The sequence below is a fragment of the Microtus pennsylvanicus genome, chromosome 11, assembly GCF_037038515.1.
Source record: "Microtus pennsylvanicus isolate mMicPen1 chromosome 11, mMicPen1.hap1, whole genome shotgun sequence".
NCBI classification, from domain to species: Eukaryota; Metazoa; Chordata; class Mammalia; order Rodentia; family Cricetidae; genus Microtus; species Microtus pennsylvanicus.
The window spans coordinates 22728150-22746259 of NC_134589.1; the positions used below are offsets into that span (position 1 = coordinate 22728150).

Consider the following 18110-nt stretch of genomic DNA (forward strand, 5'->3'; position numbering starts at 1 on the left):
AAAAACCAAACATGTACCCAGGCACGACAGCACAAGCCTGTAATCCCAGCACTCTACACCCAAGAGACTGAAGTAGAATTGCCAGTCCAAGGCCAGCCTGGGATTTATAGTGAGTCCTTATTTAAAAAAAAAAAAATCAACCACTCTGGCTACTTGTGGGAACATTCTCCTCATACAATGCTCCTTCCTTTCTGGTCTCCTCTTTCTTCACAGCTGATCAAGAAAACAAATTCTCTCACTGACCAGCTAGGATTTTAAGTCGTTCCATTATACCCCGTACCCTAGTTGCATTTTCTAAGTGTATTTAAATGACATCCCGTCAATATAAATCATAAGTGTTAAAGAAAATCCAAGAACAAAGAAGTAGTAAAGGAAACAAAACAGCAAAGAAAGAAGACAAAGATGCTGACAGAGAATTGCTTCCAGGCCCAGCTGGTTCTTCGTGGTTAACATGTCCACACCCAGGCAACATCCCCGGACTCCAGCAGGGTAACATAGAGAGAAAAGTAGCCTTTCTGGAGAAGGCAGAGACTCCACTGGCTTCAGAGGTTGTGATGAAGACGGTAAAAGACCTCCAGAAATGAGACATTATGAAACTAAAGCCCTCACCTTTACCCCAGGCCACCCACAATACAAGAGCTCCAGGTTCGGTCTGCTTATTCAACCACCACCCCTCCTAGACGCATTTGCTGAGCACTTAGAGCTTCAACCATCTTCATGTGTTATTCAGTTTAGTCCTTCAACACCGCATCAGTGTGACAATAACAGCCATTTTCGGCGTTTCCTTGGTTGTCAGTGGTTGACCCGGTGAGGCTGACCTCACCCTGGGCTTCTGTAGTTAGACCCAATCTTGTGTGGTTGTGGTCAGAACAGTCTCTACTCCCTGATGTCTATGGACATTCAGTTCCTTCCCACTGCTAGCATTTGCTGCTGCTCTTCACTGCCGTTGCAATGTCTTACTCCCCCTCTATCCTAAAGAGCAGCCTTACACCCTCTGTGAACCCCAGCAGACACAAGGATGCTTCCGAGTACGCCTGGGCCCTACTTGCCATCGCCCACCTGACGTCTCCTAACACAGGACAAGTCACATTGAAAGTGTTCAACCATCGGTGGAAACAAAACCAGATTATATATTTTTATTAAAATGTAATAGTAACATTATAGATTAATGTATAGTCAGATAACAACAGATTGTGAAACCAGAGACCTTTGGTTTAATTGCAGTTCAATTCCTTTGTCCTTTACTGATAAAAAAGAGGACTAACAACCTTATCAACTTTTATAAAGTGTTTTAAAATTGAATGGCATAATACACAGAAAGACTTTAGAATCATACTTTTAAAAAATCATCTGAATTTATTGCTTCTCCTTATCGTTGTATATAGGTACTTATTTAGTAAATTCACATACTGAAGTTCCAATATCAACTAAAACTTAAAAATATAACATTTAAGGGACTGGAGAGATGACTCAGCATTTAAAATCACATACTGCTCCTGTAGAAGATCTGAGTTCAGGTCCCAGCACCCACTACCCCCTGTAGCTCCAGCTCCAGGGACTCTGTCACCCTCTTCTGATGCCCACAGGCACCCACACTCACAGGTTCACACACACACACACACACACACTTAAAAACAAAAAGATAAAGATGTTTAACATTCAAGTATTTTAATGCTACCATAGTATAATTGTAAATTTAAATATGTCAACAATAGATTTCACTTAGTTACCCGCTAGCATTTTTTCCTCACTCTCAGGCATATACTGTATTATTCGGATGCTGGAGAGATGTTTCTCTCAGTAGGTAAGAGCATTTGCTGGCCAGGCATACGGCACACACCATTAATCCCAGCAGCTGGAAGGTAGAGAGGTAGAGGCAGAGAATCTCTATGAGACCAGCCTGGTCTACATATTGAACTCTAGGACAGACTACAGAGAGAAAGCCTGACTCAAATAAATAAATAAATAAATAAATGCACAGGCTTTTCTCCCAAGTCTTCCAGAGGACCTGTGTTCAGTTCCCAGCACCTAACACCCACAGCTCACAACCATATCCAGAAAGATCTGATGTCCTCTCTGGCTTCTGCAGGCACCAGCAGACTATTCTATAGACATAAAACATTTTTTTATAAAAATAACCATTACTCGGTGTCCATCTTCCTATCCACTTTAGCTTTAGTAAGAGTATATATTTCTATATTATTTCACTGTTTATGATTTTCCATTTCACTCTGCATGTTCTGTAGGCCACAATGATACACAAGAACTAAAGGAAACTTACAGTTCCCCAAAAAATTGTTTAAAATTCCAGCCAGAGGAAGCTGGTTAAGTAAAACTTGTGAGAATATCACATGTGCCAAGTGACCAAATGCCTTGAAATCTTCTCTGGCATGTCTAATGAAATCACGTAAGTCCACAGGGAGTAGAGTGAGAGAGGTGCCTCTTTTACACACCCACACACAGCAGTGACTACCAGCTGGCCTCAGGAAACATCACTACTCCTCTTAAAAAGCAATACAACGTGAAGGTAATTCAGTGAGTGGCAATACAGTAGCAAGGGTTACGTCAAATTTGGGGCAGGAGAGATGGCTCGGCAGTTAAGAGCCCTTGTGCTCTTGTCAAGGACCTGGATTCAGTTCCCAGCACCCACATGATGCCTCACAACCATCTATAACTCCAGTTTCCAGATTCCGTGCCTTCTTCCAACCTCCACAGGCACCAGGCATGTACGTGCTACACCTGCATGCATGTAAGCAGAACACTCATACACATAAAATAAATCTAAAAATATATACAGAGAGAGTTACATCAAACTTGACTATAACCGTTCATTACATCAAACTTGACTATAAGCACCATTCGCTGGGAGAGGAGTGTCCACCATTTAAACCCACGTTCAAAATCCTTTGCATGTATGCTTCGCCAAGTGTGCATTCCGCAACGAGGGGATTAATATTCCTAGTAGCCCTGAAGACAGCCACACTTCCTTTCTACCTCCTCTATAAAGACGTTCATCAGAAATGTCAAAGATCGTGGGATTCCGTAAGACAGGCCTAAATGGTTTTACTCACAGCCATTTTTATTAGAATGAGAAACTTCAAAGACTTCTATGTTATATACGATTGTGACGAGATAAACTACTCCAGACAACTTCGGAAATACCGCGTGGCCCATGAGTGGGAAGCTGCTAGCATTGCTGCTGATTCAGGAGATGCCGGAGTGGGAGGGTTTACCCAAGATCAACCCGGAAATTCACGGAGTACTTGGGAGGTGGTGGTTGGTTAGGCACAGGCAGGCTCACAACAAAGAGTGACTAACACACATAAAAAGCATCATCAGCCTCCATTTGGAAGGTGGTAAGCAAAAATTTCCATCCGTGTGCTCGAGCCTCCAGCGCTTCACTCCAGCCCTGCTCCTTCCTGCTCACTGGTGTGGTCCTGCAAGGCCCCCAGCTAAAGGCGGTATCGACTGCTTTCCCCACCAGTGAGGCAGCTTTTGCTCAGGGCCCCTTCTGAAGAGTAGATCTGAGACCTGGATAGGATCCTTGGCTTCTGTTACAAACTGTACACACAACCTCTCATTCAGCAAAACATGCCACCTCTCCTTTCAAACGTCACCCAAACTCTCCTCTCTCTTATGGGCTCACCGGCCCCCGGCATCAGTCAGTCTGTTTCCACGCCAGCTCTGGGCAGATCGTTTTCCTTCATACATGAAACCTATCCCTCTCTGCTTTAAATCATCTGAGTAGAATAAATAAGTACTAATTTTTCACGGCCGAGGATAATGGTCCTTGCCAATTAACTGATTATGTCAAAAGGGCTCTCAGAGGTAAGTCTGAATGTTTCAAACACAAACAAATGTCCTGTCTGAGATAATAAATATGTCAGTTACCCTGATCAGGCTATTACACATTGAATGCATGTATTGAAATGACACACTGGAACCCCCTAAATATGTACAATTACAAGTCAATTAAAAATAAGTTTGAAATATGTAAACCATCCGGTGAATTTTTCAGTGCCCTTAGAATAAAAATCTAAACACTGTAGAATACCCTAGAAAACCCTACTTCACCAGGAGCCAACTGACTTCTTTAACATTGTCTCCTATCATAATTCTTCTCTGTTTCCCAGCCACCCTGGCAAGAACAATCTGACTGCCCAAATCATAGTAGCCACCCTCCGCTGCCATCTCCCTGTCACTCCTGTTAACGTGTTTTCTTGCCTTATGGCAACTGGCACTGTCTGAAGTTCTTATGTGTTCACCGGTTTATTTTGTGACTGCCAGTTTCCCCCACTGGGATGGACATTGTTACAAAGACCCTATCTGAATGCTTATTGATGCATACTTACAACCAGACATAACACAAGCCATTTTAATACATTAATAAATGAATATATATATATATATATATATATATATTCTACAATTATAAGAAGTTGAGGGTTGAAGATAGAGCTCAAGGGGAGAGCCCTTGTAAGGCTTTCTGTTCAATTCCTCAGTATGGTCATATACACACACACACACACACACACACACACACACATATATATATATATATATTATACTATAATATATTATGCATAATATATTGTCTATAGCTCAATACATGAGCTATTGATGTTATATAAGCCATTCTTCATTAGCTATGCAACTTTGTACCCAATAATATATCCTTTCTCTTTTTATAACCTGGAAAATGGTCATAGTGATAATCCGGATCTTCCAGAATATAGAAAGAAAATGCATATTAAATACTTAGTACTATGCCTGGGGCACGGCATACATAAAACAAATCAGCAGGAGGGCATGTGAAGTAAGAAGAGAACATGGAGTTGGAGACACACAGTTGACTTCACGTGCCAGAATGCTCCAGAGAATACTGACTTATCAATTATGAAAATAAACAGGAGTATGTGGTCAAGGAGGGTGGCGGGAAGTTTATGCTCTAACACCTTACTGAAAACTTCCAGAGCCTTCTGGCATATTGAAAGCTCTGGGAAACCCCCAAGGGGGGAAGTCAGTATGCACCACATTTGACTAAGGGTCTCGTTTTTGGGACCCCCGGAGCAGCTCTCCCGGGGCGCACTCTAAGAATACTATATCCTTTCATCCTTAAGCCTCAGCACAACCCATCTCTAAGTGATAAAAAGTCTAAGCACATAGCACAGTCAGATGAGGTTATGAGGGCCCTGGTCCTTGTTACTCTTACAGTTCTTTGTGGCCATCCACATACCCCTCCCAAGTCTTCAATCAACATATGTACAAAGGGATAAAAAAACAAATGATTTTCTAGAATTCTGTAGAAAACTACTTCTTTGCACATTCCCCAACCTACTTCCCACAGACTCCATCCACTCCTTTTGGACTCAGCTTCTTGGAGCCACAAGACATAATTTATTTCCTCTTACTTTTTCAGTCAGAGAGCCTAAACTGTCTCATGGAAACTCATGGTTGCTGAAAGAAGAGAAACCCAAAAGCCAGTGAAGTGTTCATCTGTAGAAGACACACAGAGCACAGGGAAGTGCTGCAGATACCTGCCATTCCACGCCACTATTAGTGATGTGTGATGATTGGAAGATAATGGCTCTGTGCCTTTGAAGACTAAAGTGATGAAGCTGTCTGTGCAATGACACCTGTGAGGAGTCCCCATTTGACAGCAAAACAACCGAATCCCTTTTATGAGGTATGGAATGTGTCTTAGGTAATAAACACTTAAGTAATTAGATGGATTTTATGGAAGCAGCCATAAACTGAAACATGGGGAAAATGCCTTGGCGATGGGGTTGACGCCCAGGGAGGCGGGTATATAAGAGCCAGGGCAGAAGTCGGGAGCATTCACACATCAACTGACTTCTCCTCTCAACCCAACCACAACCCAACTCCCAAAGCCATGGCCTGCTGTGTTGCCCGCTGCTGCAGTGTCCCCACAGGCCCTGCCACCACCATCTGCTCCTCAGACAAGTCCTGCCGCTGTGGAGTCTGCCTGCCCAGCACCTGCCCACATGAGATCAGCCTCCTGCAGCCCACCTGCTGTGACCCCTGCCCCCCACCCTGCTGCCAACCTGAAGTGTACGTGCCAACCTGCTGGCTGCTCAACTCTTGCCACCCAACTCCCGGCCTGAGCGGCATCAACCTGACCACCTACGTCCAGCCTGGCTGTGAGAGTCCCTGTGAGCCCTGCTGTTAAGCCCTACTCCCAGGTTCAGGGGCCTGGCTTCTCAGCATCCTCCCCATCACCTGCTCTTCAGCAACTGTTTCTGCCTGAATCCCAGCTTCATCAACCCCAGGGCCCAGGAACAGAAGCCCGTGGACCATGCTTAAGCTGCCCATGCTTTGTTCCTATGGGCACAGATGGCTGCCTTCTCTCTTTAGGCTCTGTCCCTCCTTTTTGAGAGCTACCATTTGGACTACTCATTAATAAAGTTCATTCTGGCTTAGCATTCCTGGCCTCATAGCTGTTTATTTCTCTGTTTCCTCTTAGGGAAAGTAGAACGCCAAGTTCTACCTGAAAGCAGTTTGTTATGCAGCCCAAGGGCCACCCCAACACAGTGAGAAATCTTTTATTTATGTGTGTGTATATATATAATATATATAATACATATATATAATTTTTATTCATTTGAATAACAACCACAGTTTCCCCTCCTCTCCTATCTCTGTTCTTCCCAATCCACCCCCATCCACTCCTTAAAAAGGGTAAGGCCTCCCTTGGGAAGTCAACAAAGCCTGCTACATTCAGCTGAGGCAGCACACCCCTCCCAATTGCACCAAGGCTGAGTACGGCATCCCACCATGTGGAATGGGCTTCAAACAGCCAGCTCATGCACTAGGGATAGATCCTGGTCCCACTGCTAGGGGGCCCTGAAAACTCCAGCAGGTTCTTTTATAGAATCTTTCCATTTAATGAATATTTCTGGAGCTATCCACTATGTCATGTAGAATCTAGACATAAATATAATATTCTATTTTTTTTATTCAACTCTTTATTTCTTCCTTGGTTAACTAAGAAAAAACTAATCCTTGTGCTGGCATGTGAAAATAATCTCTACCCCCTTACTCAGAGTCAACAAAATTTCAGGCTCACAATGGAGGTTACTTTGAAATTCCAAACTCTTAAAAACAGGTCAATGCAGCCACGGGGGAGTCTATGGAGAGCTGTGCTCCTCACAGGAGAGCTTCTGGAGACTTCATTATGCTAAAATGTGCCATGACTTTGTAATAAAACAGTAGAGTGTGGACTTCTCCCCAATCAACTTGACCGTGCCTTCCTCTTTCTATCTTGTTTTCGTAAATTAGCTTCAGAGACAGGCGTTTTCTGGAGAACAACTGGGGAGAGTTAGCCATCCCTTCCAGGCTCTGATGTCCAGGGGGAAAAAAGACATCACTAAATTATATATAAACTACTAAATCTAAGTAAATAGGAGCTTAAAATTTTGGGCTTCATTTTTTCCCCTTTGGAGTGGGAAAATAGTAAATGTGAAAAAAACTTTAGCATTTAGAACTGGTTTGCTTGGAAAAGGTTAAAAGTGTGTAAATGTGTGCCTGTGTGCATACATGGATAAAATAGTTCAAGCTGTATCAATAAGCAGAAACTACATAGCATCAAGCATAGAGGAACCAAAGGCCCACGACATATAAATCAACAACACTGTGGTAAAGACACTACACATGAAGCTGCTTTCATGCTCAGACATCGTCTTTATCAGAATTCTTATGGTTTGAGCTCCCTGAGCTGTAATTTACAGATTTACATCAGCTGAGCACTCATTGCTCAGGTATTAGTTGCAAAAGGGAATAAGCAAAAGTTCCTGCCCTTGAAGAGTTCTAGAGAAGAGGTATGGATAGTTGATATCTTCCAGAATAATCAATTTGTGTGAATATCAGCATTTATTGTTTCTTGTCCACTTAAGTGAGGTCCCCCTGAGTTCACAGTAGCCTCAACTGTGCTTAGAAGTTGACTGGCTCAAGTTGTTTATACTATCACATCACTGAGATATTCATAACGCATTAGGCCAAAGTGAAATATTCTTTATACTACAGAATTGGCAACAAAGTTCTGACAGTACAAAATATACGTTCCTCTTGGGAAAAAAAAAATCTCTGTGTTGACCACTATGCTATTTCCTTAGTTTTGATGAACAATCTAAATACAGCAAGAGCTCTCCACAAAGTACCCAGATTGCTGAAATCTAATTATGTAGTTGAATATTTTCTTACCTTGGGGACTTTGTGGCCTCTCTCTCTCTCTCTCTCTCTCTCTCTCTCTCTCTCTCTCTCTCCCTCCCTCCCTCCCTCTCTCCATCTCTCCCTCCCTCTCTCCTTGCTATCTGTAGCCTAGTCTACAAGCTAGTTTTCCTTGCTATTATTCCATCTTCTGCTTATGTCTCAGAACTGCAATAAGGTCTGGATAATCCAGAGAATAAAGACCCTCCTCATCCACAGCAATCAGTTGTCCCAGGAGAGCCTCTCACTGTGACTTCCACCAGTGGTTCCCAGCTTTCTCTCCAAAAAGATATTCTTTCATTTTGAGAAACATGCATCTTTTCCCAAATGGCTTTCTTAAGTATTTTTAATTACTTTATTTCTCTGCTCATCAATTTATAAGTATTGGTATATTGTGACATCAACATACACACACACACACACACACACACACACACATACATTTCCGATGAATGAACTGACTCACCTTTTCTGTGGTCACACACTAACTTAAACCATGAAGTCTTAGCATTCTAACAATTACACCAGATGGAAGGAATTTGGAAATGGTGTCTGTCTGTCTGACTGATAATTGTCAGCACCGAATGTAGCTTTGAACAATAGAAGTGACAGGTCAGCAGTTTGATTTTCATAAAAAGCAAAAACTCTTCAGGTTGCTTTGCAAGAAAATGCATACTCGTATATTTCAGACCAAGTATCATCCTAAGAGCCCATAATTTAATCTATTTCAATTTGTAATTAAAGTAATCAATCCCTTGTGAAAACTAAAGGCTTGTTCGTATTCATATTTACTTGCATGTCTAGATGATGTAGTGCTAATATATAGAAAATCATCTAGCAAGTTCTGTCATCTCCAAGCACATTCATGTTGTGTGTTTTCAATATTTATTAATTTGCTCAGATTCATGCAAAACTGCCACTGTGCATTGATAGAAAAAGAAGAGTCCTACAGATTTGGGCTTCCCAAATGTATCAGGGGTGCATAGTTTGATAAGGATGCTTTCTTAGTTCTTGAGAACATCACTCTTGATACTTTACACTTAGTGTAGATGACTTTTACGAAGAAATTCTAGGGGATGAACAAGAAGAAAGTAAGAATAAACCCAAGCAGGTTAATATATTGAATAAAAAGAGAACGACACTGACACCATTTTGAAACTGTAGCAGGAAGCAAGTTTGAATGAAGCAACACAACCAAATAAAATTTCAGGAGTGCGTGTCCCGTGGCTGATACAAGAAGATACTGCGTTATTTGTGTGGGGTTGTGCAAACATCAACAAGGAAGCAGCTGAAGGCTGAGGCCACCTTCCCTGAAATAGGTAGGTATAAAAGTCCCTCCCAAGGCAACTTTGTGGAAGAACGCCTTCCTCAGCAAGAAAACCTGACCCACCATCACCATGACTGGCTGCAGTTCCTATCTCCAAGGATGCCGCAGCGTCCCCATGGGCCCGGCCACCACCCTCTGCTCCTCAGACGTATATGGTCCATGTGGAGTCTGCCTGCCCAGCACCTGTCCACACAGGATCAGTCTCCTTCAGCCCTCCTGCTGTGTCACTTGCCCCCCACCCTGCTGTGTGCCTGATTCCTATGTGTCCTCATGTTGGCTGCTCGACAAGAGCTACCCTGCCCCAGACCTGAAAGGTATCTCTGTTTCCACCTGTGTCAACCCTTGCGCTTGTAAACTCTCCTGCTGCTAAATGAGGGCCTTTAAAGAGCTTACCCACCTTGCCCTAAGGATCTGCAATGGTGGACACTAAGAGCTCCTTAGCAAAGGGCTTTAGTTAGGCACTCTGGAAGATGCTTTGACTCTGAGACTTCATTTTTGCAGACAGATTCTTTCTGTGTTTTTGGACAATGATTTCAGAGAAGTGGAAAAGAGTCACAATTATGGATTTCCTTATTTTAAAAGTAAATAAATGCCACTACCCCCCAAGTCCTGTGCTGTCTCTGTGTTTAGTGCTATAATTACCTAGGGACTCTTGACACATGCATCATGAAGCTGCAAGGTAGGTGTACAGCAGAATGACGCTTTCTGATGACAGCGACATAAATCTCATAGCTGAAAGGAAACCACACAAGGATATACAGATACCTGAAGAACATTGCCTGAATGGTAAAACACATTCACACTAAGCTTAGAATTGGTTTAAATTTCAAGATCAACACCTACCTTTATGTTTTGTTTCCCTGACTATGTAAACAACTCAAATGTGTCCTTAAAGACACAGACAAGCTGTCATTAGACATCGACACACATTCCAGGCATTTCTCAGATGCCTCTGGTGTCCCAGGCATCTTCTCCAGAGCCTGCAGGAGATACACAAGACTAAGGATACAGTTCCCATCGCAAGGGCCTCTCACTGGCATGAGAAAGAGAAACGGAAGGGAAACTGTAATACAGGGCAGAATGAAGCAAGGTCAACTTGATCGCATAGAAAACTGAAAACATCTGGAAGGGTTGGTTTATAAAGGAGGCTCTGTGAGCCAAAGCCTTGAGAATGAGAACGGGTTGAGACGCAGAGAGCCAGGGTGGGAATCTTTCAGCTAAAGCAGCAATCTGAGTGCGATGACAGAGGAAACATTTTTATTTACGAAAAACACAGTATTCAAACCAAAGCCAAACCACCCGCTCTTTATACACGGAATGCATGACACTTCACGGTGGCAGCGTCTAATGCCTTTCCAGAGCTTCTTCTTCTTTTAGACATGCCATGTTGATTAAAGTCATTCACCAAGGAATCAGAACTCTGTGCTTAACCAAAAGCCATTTTCCATCCAATAAATTGTGCATTTAGATCCCACTGGCTGAGCGTTTTGTACTAAAGAAACGTGTAGCGACCGCAGACCTGTCAACTATTACACGTTAGACATTGTTGCACCTCATCTTCAGATACAGGAAGACAAATCAAGGCCAGCTGAGACGAAGAAGGTTGTAGAAGGCATCTCAGAGGAATTTATTATCCAGTTGAAGATCCGAGAGGGAGAAACAAACAAACACGCAGATGGAAGACCATAACAAACACCTTTTAATGACGTTCCTCGTTCTACGTTGCTTTTCCAGTCGCCATCTTAAACCTGCTGTTAACCGTGAATCACATGGTTTCTCCTTCTGAATCCCATTTTGTCTTACTTTAAAGTCTGTACGTCATTCATGTGAGAATGAATTAGCTTAGTCTTCTTTTCATGAAACATCTGATCAAGGACAGCAAGTGAGCTTTTGTTTGTTTGGTCTTTGTTTTCTGTTTTTGTTTTTGTTTTTAATCTTTCCAATGGTTTTTATTCTTTGGCTCATCTTTAAGAAAAGAGACACTGTGGAAAAAATAAGATGTAACACTTCCTTTGAATGTGACTAGACCAAAAAGAAAAAAAAAGGAAAGAAAGGAAGGAAGGAAGATAGAAAATCACTTATTTCAAACAATGATAAAGAATCTAGCCCATACTTTCCTGTCTGTCCCATTGTTTGCTTTGGAGGACCTGAATTTTATTATCAATAAATTTAAAAAAAAGTTTGAAGATTGATGGAGGAAGGTCATTGGTTAAGTAATAAAGAAACTGCTTGGCCTCATAGGTTAAAACATAGGTGGGAGGAATAAACAGAACAGAATGCTGGGAGGAAGAGGAAGTGAGCTCAGAGGCCATACTCCCCTCTCCCAGGCAGACACATGAAGCTCAGACCCAGGATGGACGTAGGCTAGAATCTTTCCCAGTAAGACTGATGCTACACAGATTATTAGAGATGGGTTGATCGGGATATGAGAATTAGCCTGTAAGGGCTAGAGTTAATGGGCCAAGCAGTGTTTAAAAGAATACAGTTTGTGTGTTGTTATTTCTGGTGTAAAGCTAGCTGTGCGGGAGCCGGGCGGGACGAAAAGCACGCCCTTAGCCCCCTCCACAGAAGATTATATTGTCAGATGAAATATTTATATTTGTAAATAAGTAGATAATTTAAAATTAAAAAGAGGGAAGGAAATTTTTAAACCCTAAAAGTGTACATGAATTGTCACTTGGTCAAATTACTTGTAACTCATACCAGATTGGGTATGTCAGATGCTGTAAGGATAAAATGTGACAATCTTATGACAAAAATTATGGCTCCATGACTCAAAACTGCAATTGAATTAATAAGGGCAGGACTCTTAATAGAAATGAAAATGCCAAACTGATTAGATAACCTTTGTGGAAAAGGGTGTCATAAACAAAACCAGGGTAAGAAGGAAGCTTTCTGATTGGACTCTTGCTCACTGGGGAGGGTATAAAAGAGTCCAGACTGAGAGGAGACATTTGAACCTCATCTTTGCCTTAGACCAAAGCCAACCAGACTCCATCACCATGGCCTGCTGTGTTGCCCGCTGCTGCAGCGTCCCCACCGGCCCTGCCACCACCATCTGCTCCTCAGACAAGTCCTGCCGCTGTGGAGTCTGCCTGCCCAGCACCTGCCCACACACCATCTGGCAACTGGAGCCCACCTGCTGTGACAACTGTCCCCCACCCTGCCACATCCCTCAGCCCTGTGTGCCCACCTGCTTCCTGCTCAACTCCTGCCACCCAACCCCAGACCTGCTGACTGTCAACCTCACCACCTATGTGCAGCCTGGCTGTGAGGATCCCTGCACCCCAAGCTGCTGCTGACCTGTGGCTCCCTTGCTCAGAGACTGGTACTGAAGAGACTCCAGGAGCCGCCTAACCATTCTCAGCTTGTCGTCTTGTCACATACGTGGGCAGACGGTCTAGGCTATGAAAACCCCACCTTTGATTTTAATGGCCAGAAAGCCAAGACATTTGCTTAGGCAAACTGGATGAATAGTCATTTGATTCATTTCAACAGGTGAATTCTTCCCTTATGAAAATGCTATTGAAATCTTTAAGATTTCAAATTATGGCATGTTGGTTCTAGGATCTTATTTCCTGTACTGAGCATTTTCAGAGGCAAAATAATCTCCCGATGGGTTTCTAATAAACTGTATTTCCCTGGCCTTATGTGTTCTTTATTGATGCTAGCGTTTGAAATTCATTTCTTGTGTTTTGAAACAGAGGAATTTTTTTATTGTAGAAAGTACCAGATGAAGGGAGCATTGGAGCTAGCATCCTGCTTGTCTGTCTTTAACATCCATCTTCTATCCTTTCCCTCAAAGTCATAGAAGCCTCAAAATGACACCACCTAACGATATGAGCAAAGTTGTTTAAGCTATTAAGTGCTCTCAAAATTATAAAGTTAGTTACTAAAGCAACTAGAATTTAACACCTGGTATGTCTGACTCTAAAGCCCAATTATTCCCCACATCATAATGCCTCCAGTACAAACAGATGAACAAATTTGACCACCATCTATGACACAGATTCAAAACATGCATGAGAAATGTCAAAAATGTAAGAGTCCTCAACAAAAACGTCACATCCAGTTTTGACAGAAAGGGGGTAAGTTGGCTCTAATCAAAATGGGTAGGCATTCAGCTGTGAGATCTGGGTCATTTCTACCTCATTTCACTTACAGAAGTCCCGGTGGGCAACTCTAGAAATCAGGACACTAACGCAGGCCTCATTTGCCACCCATTGTCAGGGAAGTTCTAGTCCAGCAGTCAATAGAATGCCAGCTGCTCTTGGGTGACAGATGAAGAACTCACGCCTAAATGCCCATCAAAGCTAGGTGCAGCTGTGTCTGTAACTCCAATAACCAGGAGGCTGAGACGTGAAGACAGAGCAGTCAAGACCAGATTTGAGCAACACACAGGAAGATTCTTTCTAAAAAAGAAAAGGAAGAAAGAAATTGGCAAATTGAGTCCATGAGCTAATTTTATAAACATACATAAATTTACATCACAGAGACTGCTTTCTGAGCCTACGGAGAATGTCTGTATGTGTATTACGCATGCATTACATATATAATCTTATGCTATATAATACATATACACATAAAAGCAAATACCACATGTAGAAATACACAAGTCAAAATCTGGAAAAGCCCTGAGATAAAGACAACACAATGTCTGTGTGTTCAAAAAAACAAGTAGGGGAAGAAAGCAGAGAAGTAAATACCTAAATAAATCTGTTTTAAAATATCTTCAGCAGCCCATTAGTGTCACCAGAGTGGGATATCCCAGAGCATGCCCACAGGCTTCTTGATGCTTCTGCTTGGAATAAGCAAATTCCCGGAGCTTCGAACGCCTGCCATTTAATCAAGAATCACATGCACAGGGCTTCCATTTTCCAGAAACGGTAGTTCATCCCCACCGGATCCTATATTTACCTGGTATTTAGCAAGTGAGTCACCAGACCATCTAAGGACGATCCTCTCGCCTTCCCAGCTCTCCCTATCTTCACTTGTAAGCAAAGCAGAGTAATTTCCAGGTCTCTTAGGCCACTAAAGAGAAAATGCATTCATAAAGTACTGCAATATCTTGTCAATAAAAAGATTATCGTCATACATTTGTTATTTAAGAACAGTTTGAGTCTACTAATATAACCTTAAATCTCATGTATGACTAGGAAGCATGATATTCTACATACACAATAATAAGCTGTGTTATTGTCAATACAGAGTAAAAGTGCACACTGAGTAGGTTTACATCTTTTGGCCATGAAAATCTGATGATCCGCATGCCATTTTTAATTTATAATTGTCTCCAGAAAATGTCAAAGTCACATGCTCTGCTCTTAGAACCTAATCTTTCCTGCCCTAACTTGATTTCTAATATCAGCAATTTATAATATATACGTGAGAAACCTGTCCAACAGACTATAAATTCCACGAGGATGGAGATTAAGTTTATTTTGTTCCCTGCCAACATTTATAGCAGCATCTGTCATTATTCCTCAATAAATGACTAACGATGTCATTAATCATTTTAATGAATGAGACAGGGCTAAGGCGATAGCTCAGTTGGTAAAGTGTTGGCCTTGCAAATGCAAGGACTCGAGTCTGATTGCTAGAATCCACATTAAAAATCAGAAATAAAGTCAGGCAAGGTGGTTCACACCTTTAATCCCAGCACTTGGGAGGAAGAGGCAGGCAGATCTCTGTGAGTTTGAGGCCAGTCTGGTCTACAGAGAGAGTTTCAGGACAACCATGACTACACAGAGTCTCAAAACAAAAACAAAAACAAAAGTTAAAGATAAAAAGAATTTTTTTTAAAAAAAAGGGGGGGGGCATTATGGCATATGCCTGTAGCCCTAATGCTGAAGAAGTGGAGATGGGAGGATTCCTGGAGCTCACTAGCCAGTCAAATCCCCTACTAGAGCAGCTCCAAGCCAGTGAGAGGCCCTGTCTCATAAAGAAAAGGTACAGGCTTGGAGAGATGGTGCAGAATTTAAGAGCACTTGCTAGTCTTGCAAAGGACCTGAGTTCAGTTCCAAGCACCCACATGACAGTTCACCCACATGACCAGGTGTGATGCCAGTTCCAGAGAGTCTGCTGCCCTCTTCTAGACCCTGTGAGCACCAAACATGCACGAGATGCACATGCATACATACACATAAAAAATAAAAATAACAAGTCTTTTTTTAAAGGGACGAATAGGTAAATGGTGTCTAAGGAACAACATGTGCACACATAAAGCCAAATACAAGCAAACATGCGTGTGCTCGTATACACACACACACATACACACACACACACATACACACACACACACACACACACGAGATATTCTTTTTTCCATAAGCAATGTGGCATGCAATTTGGCAGCTATTCGTTGAGTGAGAAATCTCAGGGGGGTTCTAGAGCACTAAAGACTGTCAAATCCTCTTTCAAAAAAAACCAAGGGGAACAATTTTTAAGTTTTTTAACAAATATATATACCAGCTATATTTTCTACTTGCAAATATTAATGCTTATTTTTATTTATTTGTTTGCTTACTTATTTTATTGGCATGAACTTTCAAGATCAGTGTCTGCCGTCTCACCTAAGGTTTCTCTCTTGCTAGCCTCCCCCTCCTCCCTCCTCTTTCTTGTGACTGTTTCTTCTCTCTTTACTTTGCCTTAAGTCTGATCTGCAACCTTAGTTGGCATGTCACAATGCTCATCTGTGCACACCAAGGGTTTTAAACTCTTTTCATCTCATGAGACTCACAGTGATCTTTTCAGTGAGAGAATGCAAGTACTCCTGCTCTTCATTTGCTGAGAAAAATGGCAAGACTTCAAAAAAGTGGACTAACTATAAAAGTAACCAGGGAAGTAGCCAGCACTCCTAGGACCAACAAAGAGCTCCTTCTAGCTCTAGGGTGGTCCTCTTGGTTCTATACACCTGTTCCCCAAGCATACGGACACACCCACCATCATCAAACACCATGCGCTGATGGACAGGCAGCCTTAGAGTAGGAGCTGAGAAGGGTGTGAGGACCGTGGCTTCCAGGATGCATGAGTCCAATCTTAGCGGAAATGTTCTCAGCTACAGGGATAATGCTGTCCAGGGACACACCCAGCACTTGTTCTTAAGTGCTGAAGAGTCCTTAAGTCTAAACAGTGCCCTGGAAGTGGCTTGGGTCTTGCAACACATGGGAGAACAAAACTAAAATCTATCTGGTCCAGGCTCATGTGTTTGTGTTCTATTGTGATCGGTTTTACTGGAATTCTAGCATTGTAGCTTAAGTTATTCTTTGATTTAGTATTTCATTTTCATTCTATGTAAAGGTTAAAACTTAAACTCTTCCACATTTAACAGCCAAGGGGGAAAAGAGCAACAGTAATGGAAATTCTTGGCAGGAGACAAACTCCTGGAATATATATGATCGGAGGATGTGTCAACCTAACTTGATATTTACAAAATGCACAGAGAACCGGGAATTCCCAACCAGGCACAACTGGAAAAGTACTGGATGGCAGTAGTATAGTGAACATCAAAGGCTTCAAAAATACTAGACTTGAACATTTGTCCCTAGAACTCCATCTGGTAATTATTTCTGCTTCAGAAAAATCAGAACACACACAAAGATTCATGTAGAGAATCTTTCTCTACTGCCACGGTTATCAAAGAAAAAATTGGGATTAAAGCAAATGATAAAGAAAATGCAATCTTAGAGTAACCCAGAAGTACAATTACATGATAAATACTAGAGAACACTAAAAACATTAGTAAATACACTCAGGAATGCAAGATAATGAAATACACATGCTTATGCAATAAGGTACATTATAAGACCTATACAAAATGATCCCAGAAATGTAAAAATGGATGATTACATACAGTCAAAAATAGTTCTATCATACATATGTAGTATTAATAGATAATGTTCCACTGTAGGTGAGTTGCCTTTATGGTTTTCAATAGTTTCAATATTGTAGTGACTTTTTCATATTTCTTATTAAAATAAATGTTTTAAAGTTCTGCGATATTTCTCATAAAACTGTTTTCCCACTTTAGTGTAGTTTTGAGCTTCAAATGCCTCAAAGCTCACAGGCAGTGACAAGAATAAAGTTCCCGTTCAGCTCTTCAGAACAGAAACAGCTCGTCGAGCCATCTGATATAGAAACGGGCAAAGAGAAAAAAGTGGGCACAGCAGCATGAAGAGCAGCTTTCTGCACATTGCTGTCATGCCCATGTGGTCCCCAGCTAGCCTGGCGGTGGTGACATTGCAATCGTGGAAGCCATCTGTGGTACATCGTAAAGCTTGGGTCTGAATGACAAACAGCAAGAGTAATCAGTTCAAATTTGGCAACGAATTCAAATAAAAGGTAATTAGCAAAATAGGGACTCTTAACAGGCATCTAAATGTCAGGCCAATTAAAGGATAATGGGAACACGAACATAAACAAGAACCAGGAAAGAAGCCCATTGGTGGAACCAACGCCCACTGGAGAGGATATATAATAACCCCGGAGCAAGAGGAGACATTTGAACCACAGAGACTTCATCTTTGCCTTAGACCAAAGCCAACCAGACTCCATCACC

General features: G+C 42.0%; 2 protein-coding genes across 2 annotated transcripts; both read left to right on the forward strand.

Moving 5' to 3' along the window:
• Positions 1 to 5893: 5893 nt before the first annotated feature.
• On the forward strand, positions 5894 to 6190 carry LOC142831811 (keratin-associated protein 3-1). Its single transcript, XM_075942218.1, has one exon. It carries the CDS (start codon positions 5894 to 5896, stop codon positions 6188 to 6190), a length of 297 nt encoding a protein of 98 aa, XP_075798333.1.
• A 6365-nt stretch (positions 6191 to 12555) lies between these two features.
• Positions 12556 to 12855, forward strand: LOC142831812 (keratin-associated protein 3-2). Its single transcript, XM_075942219.1, has one exon. The coding sequence runs from the start codon at positions 12556 to 12558 to the stop codon at positions 12853 to 12855; it is 300 nt and encodes a 99-aa protein (XP_075798334.1).
• The last annotated feature ends 5255 nt before the right edge of the window (positions 12856 to 18110 follow it).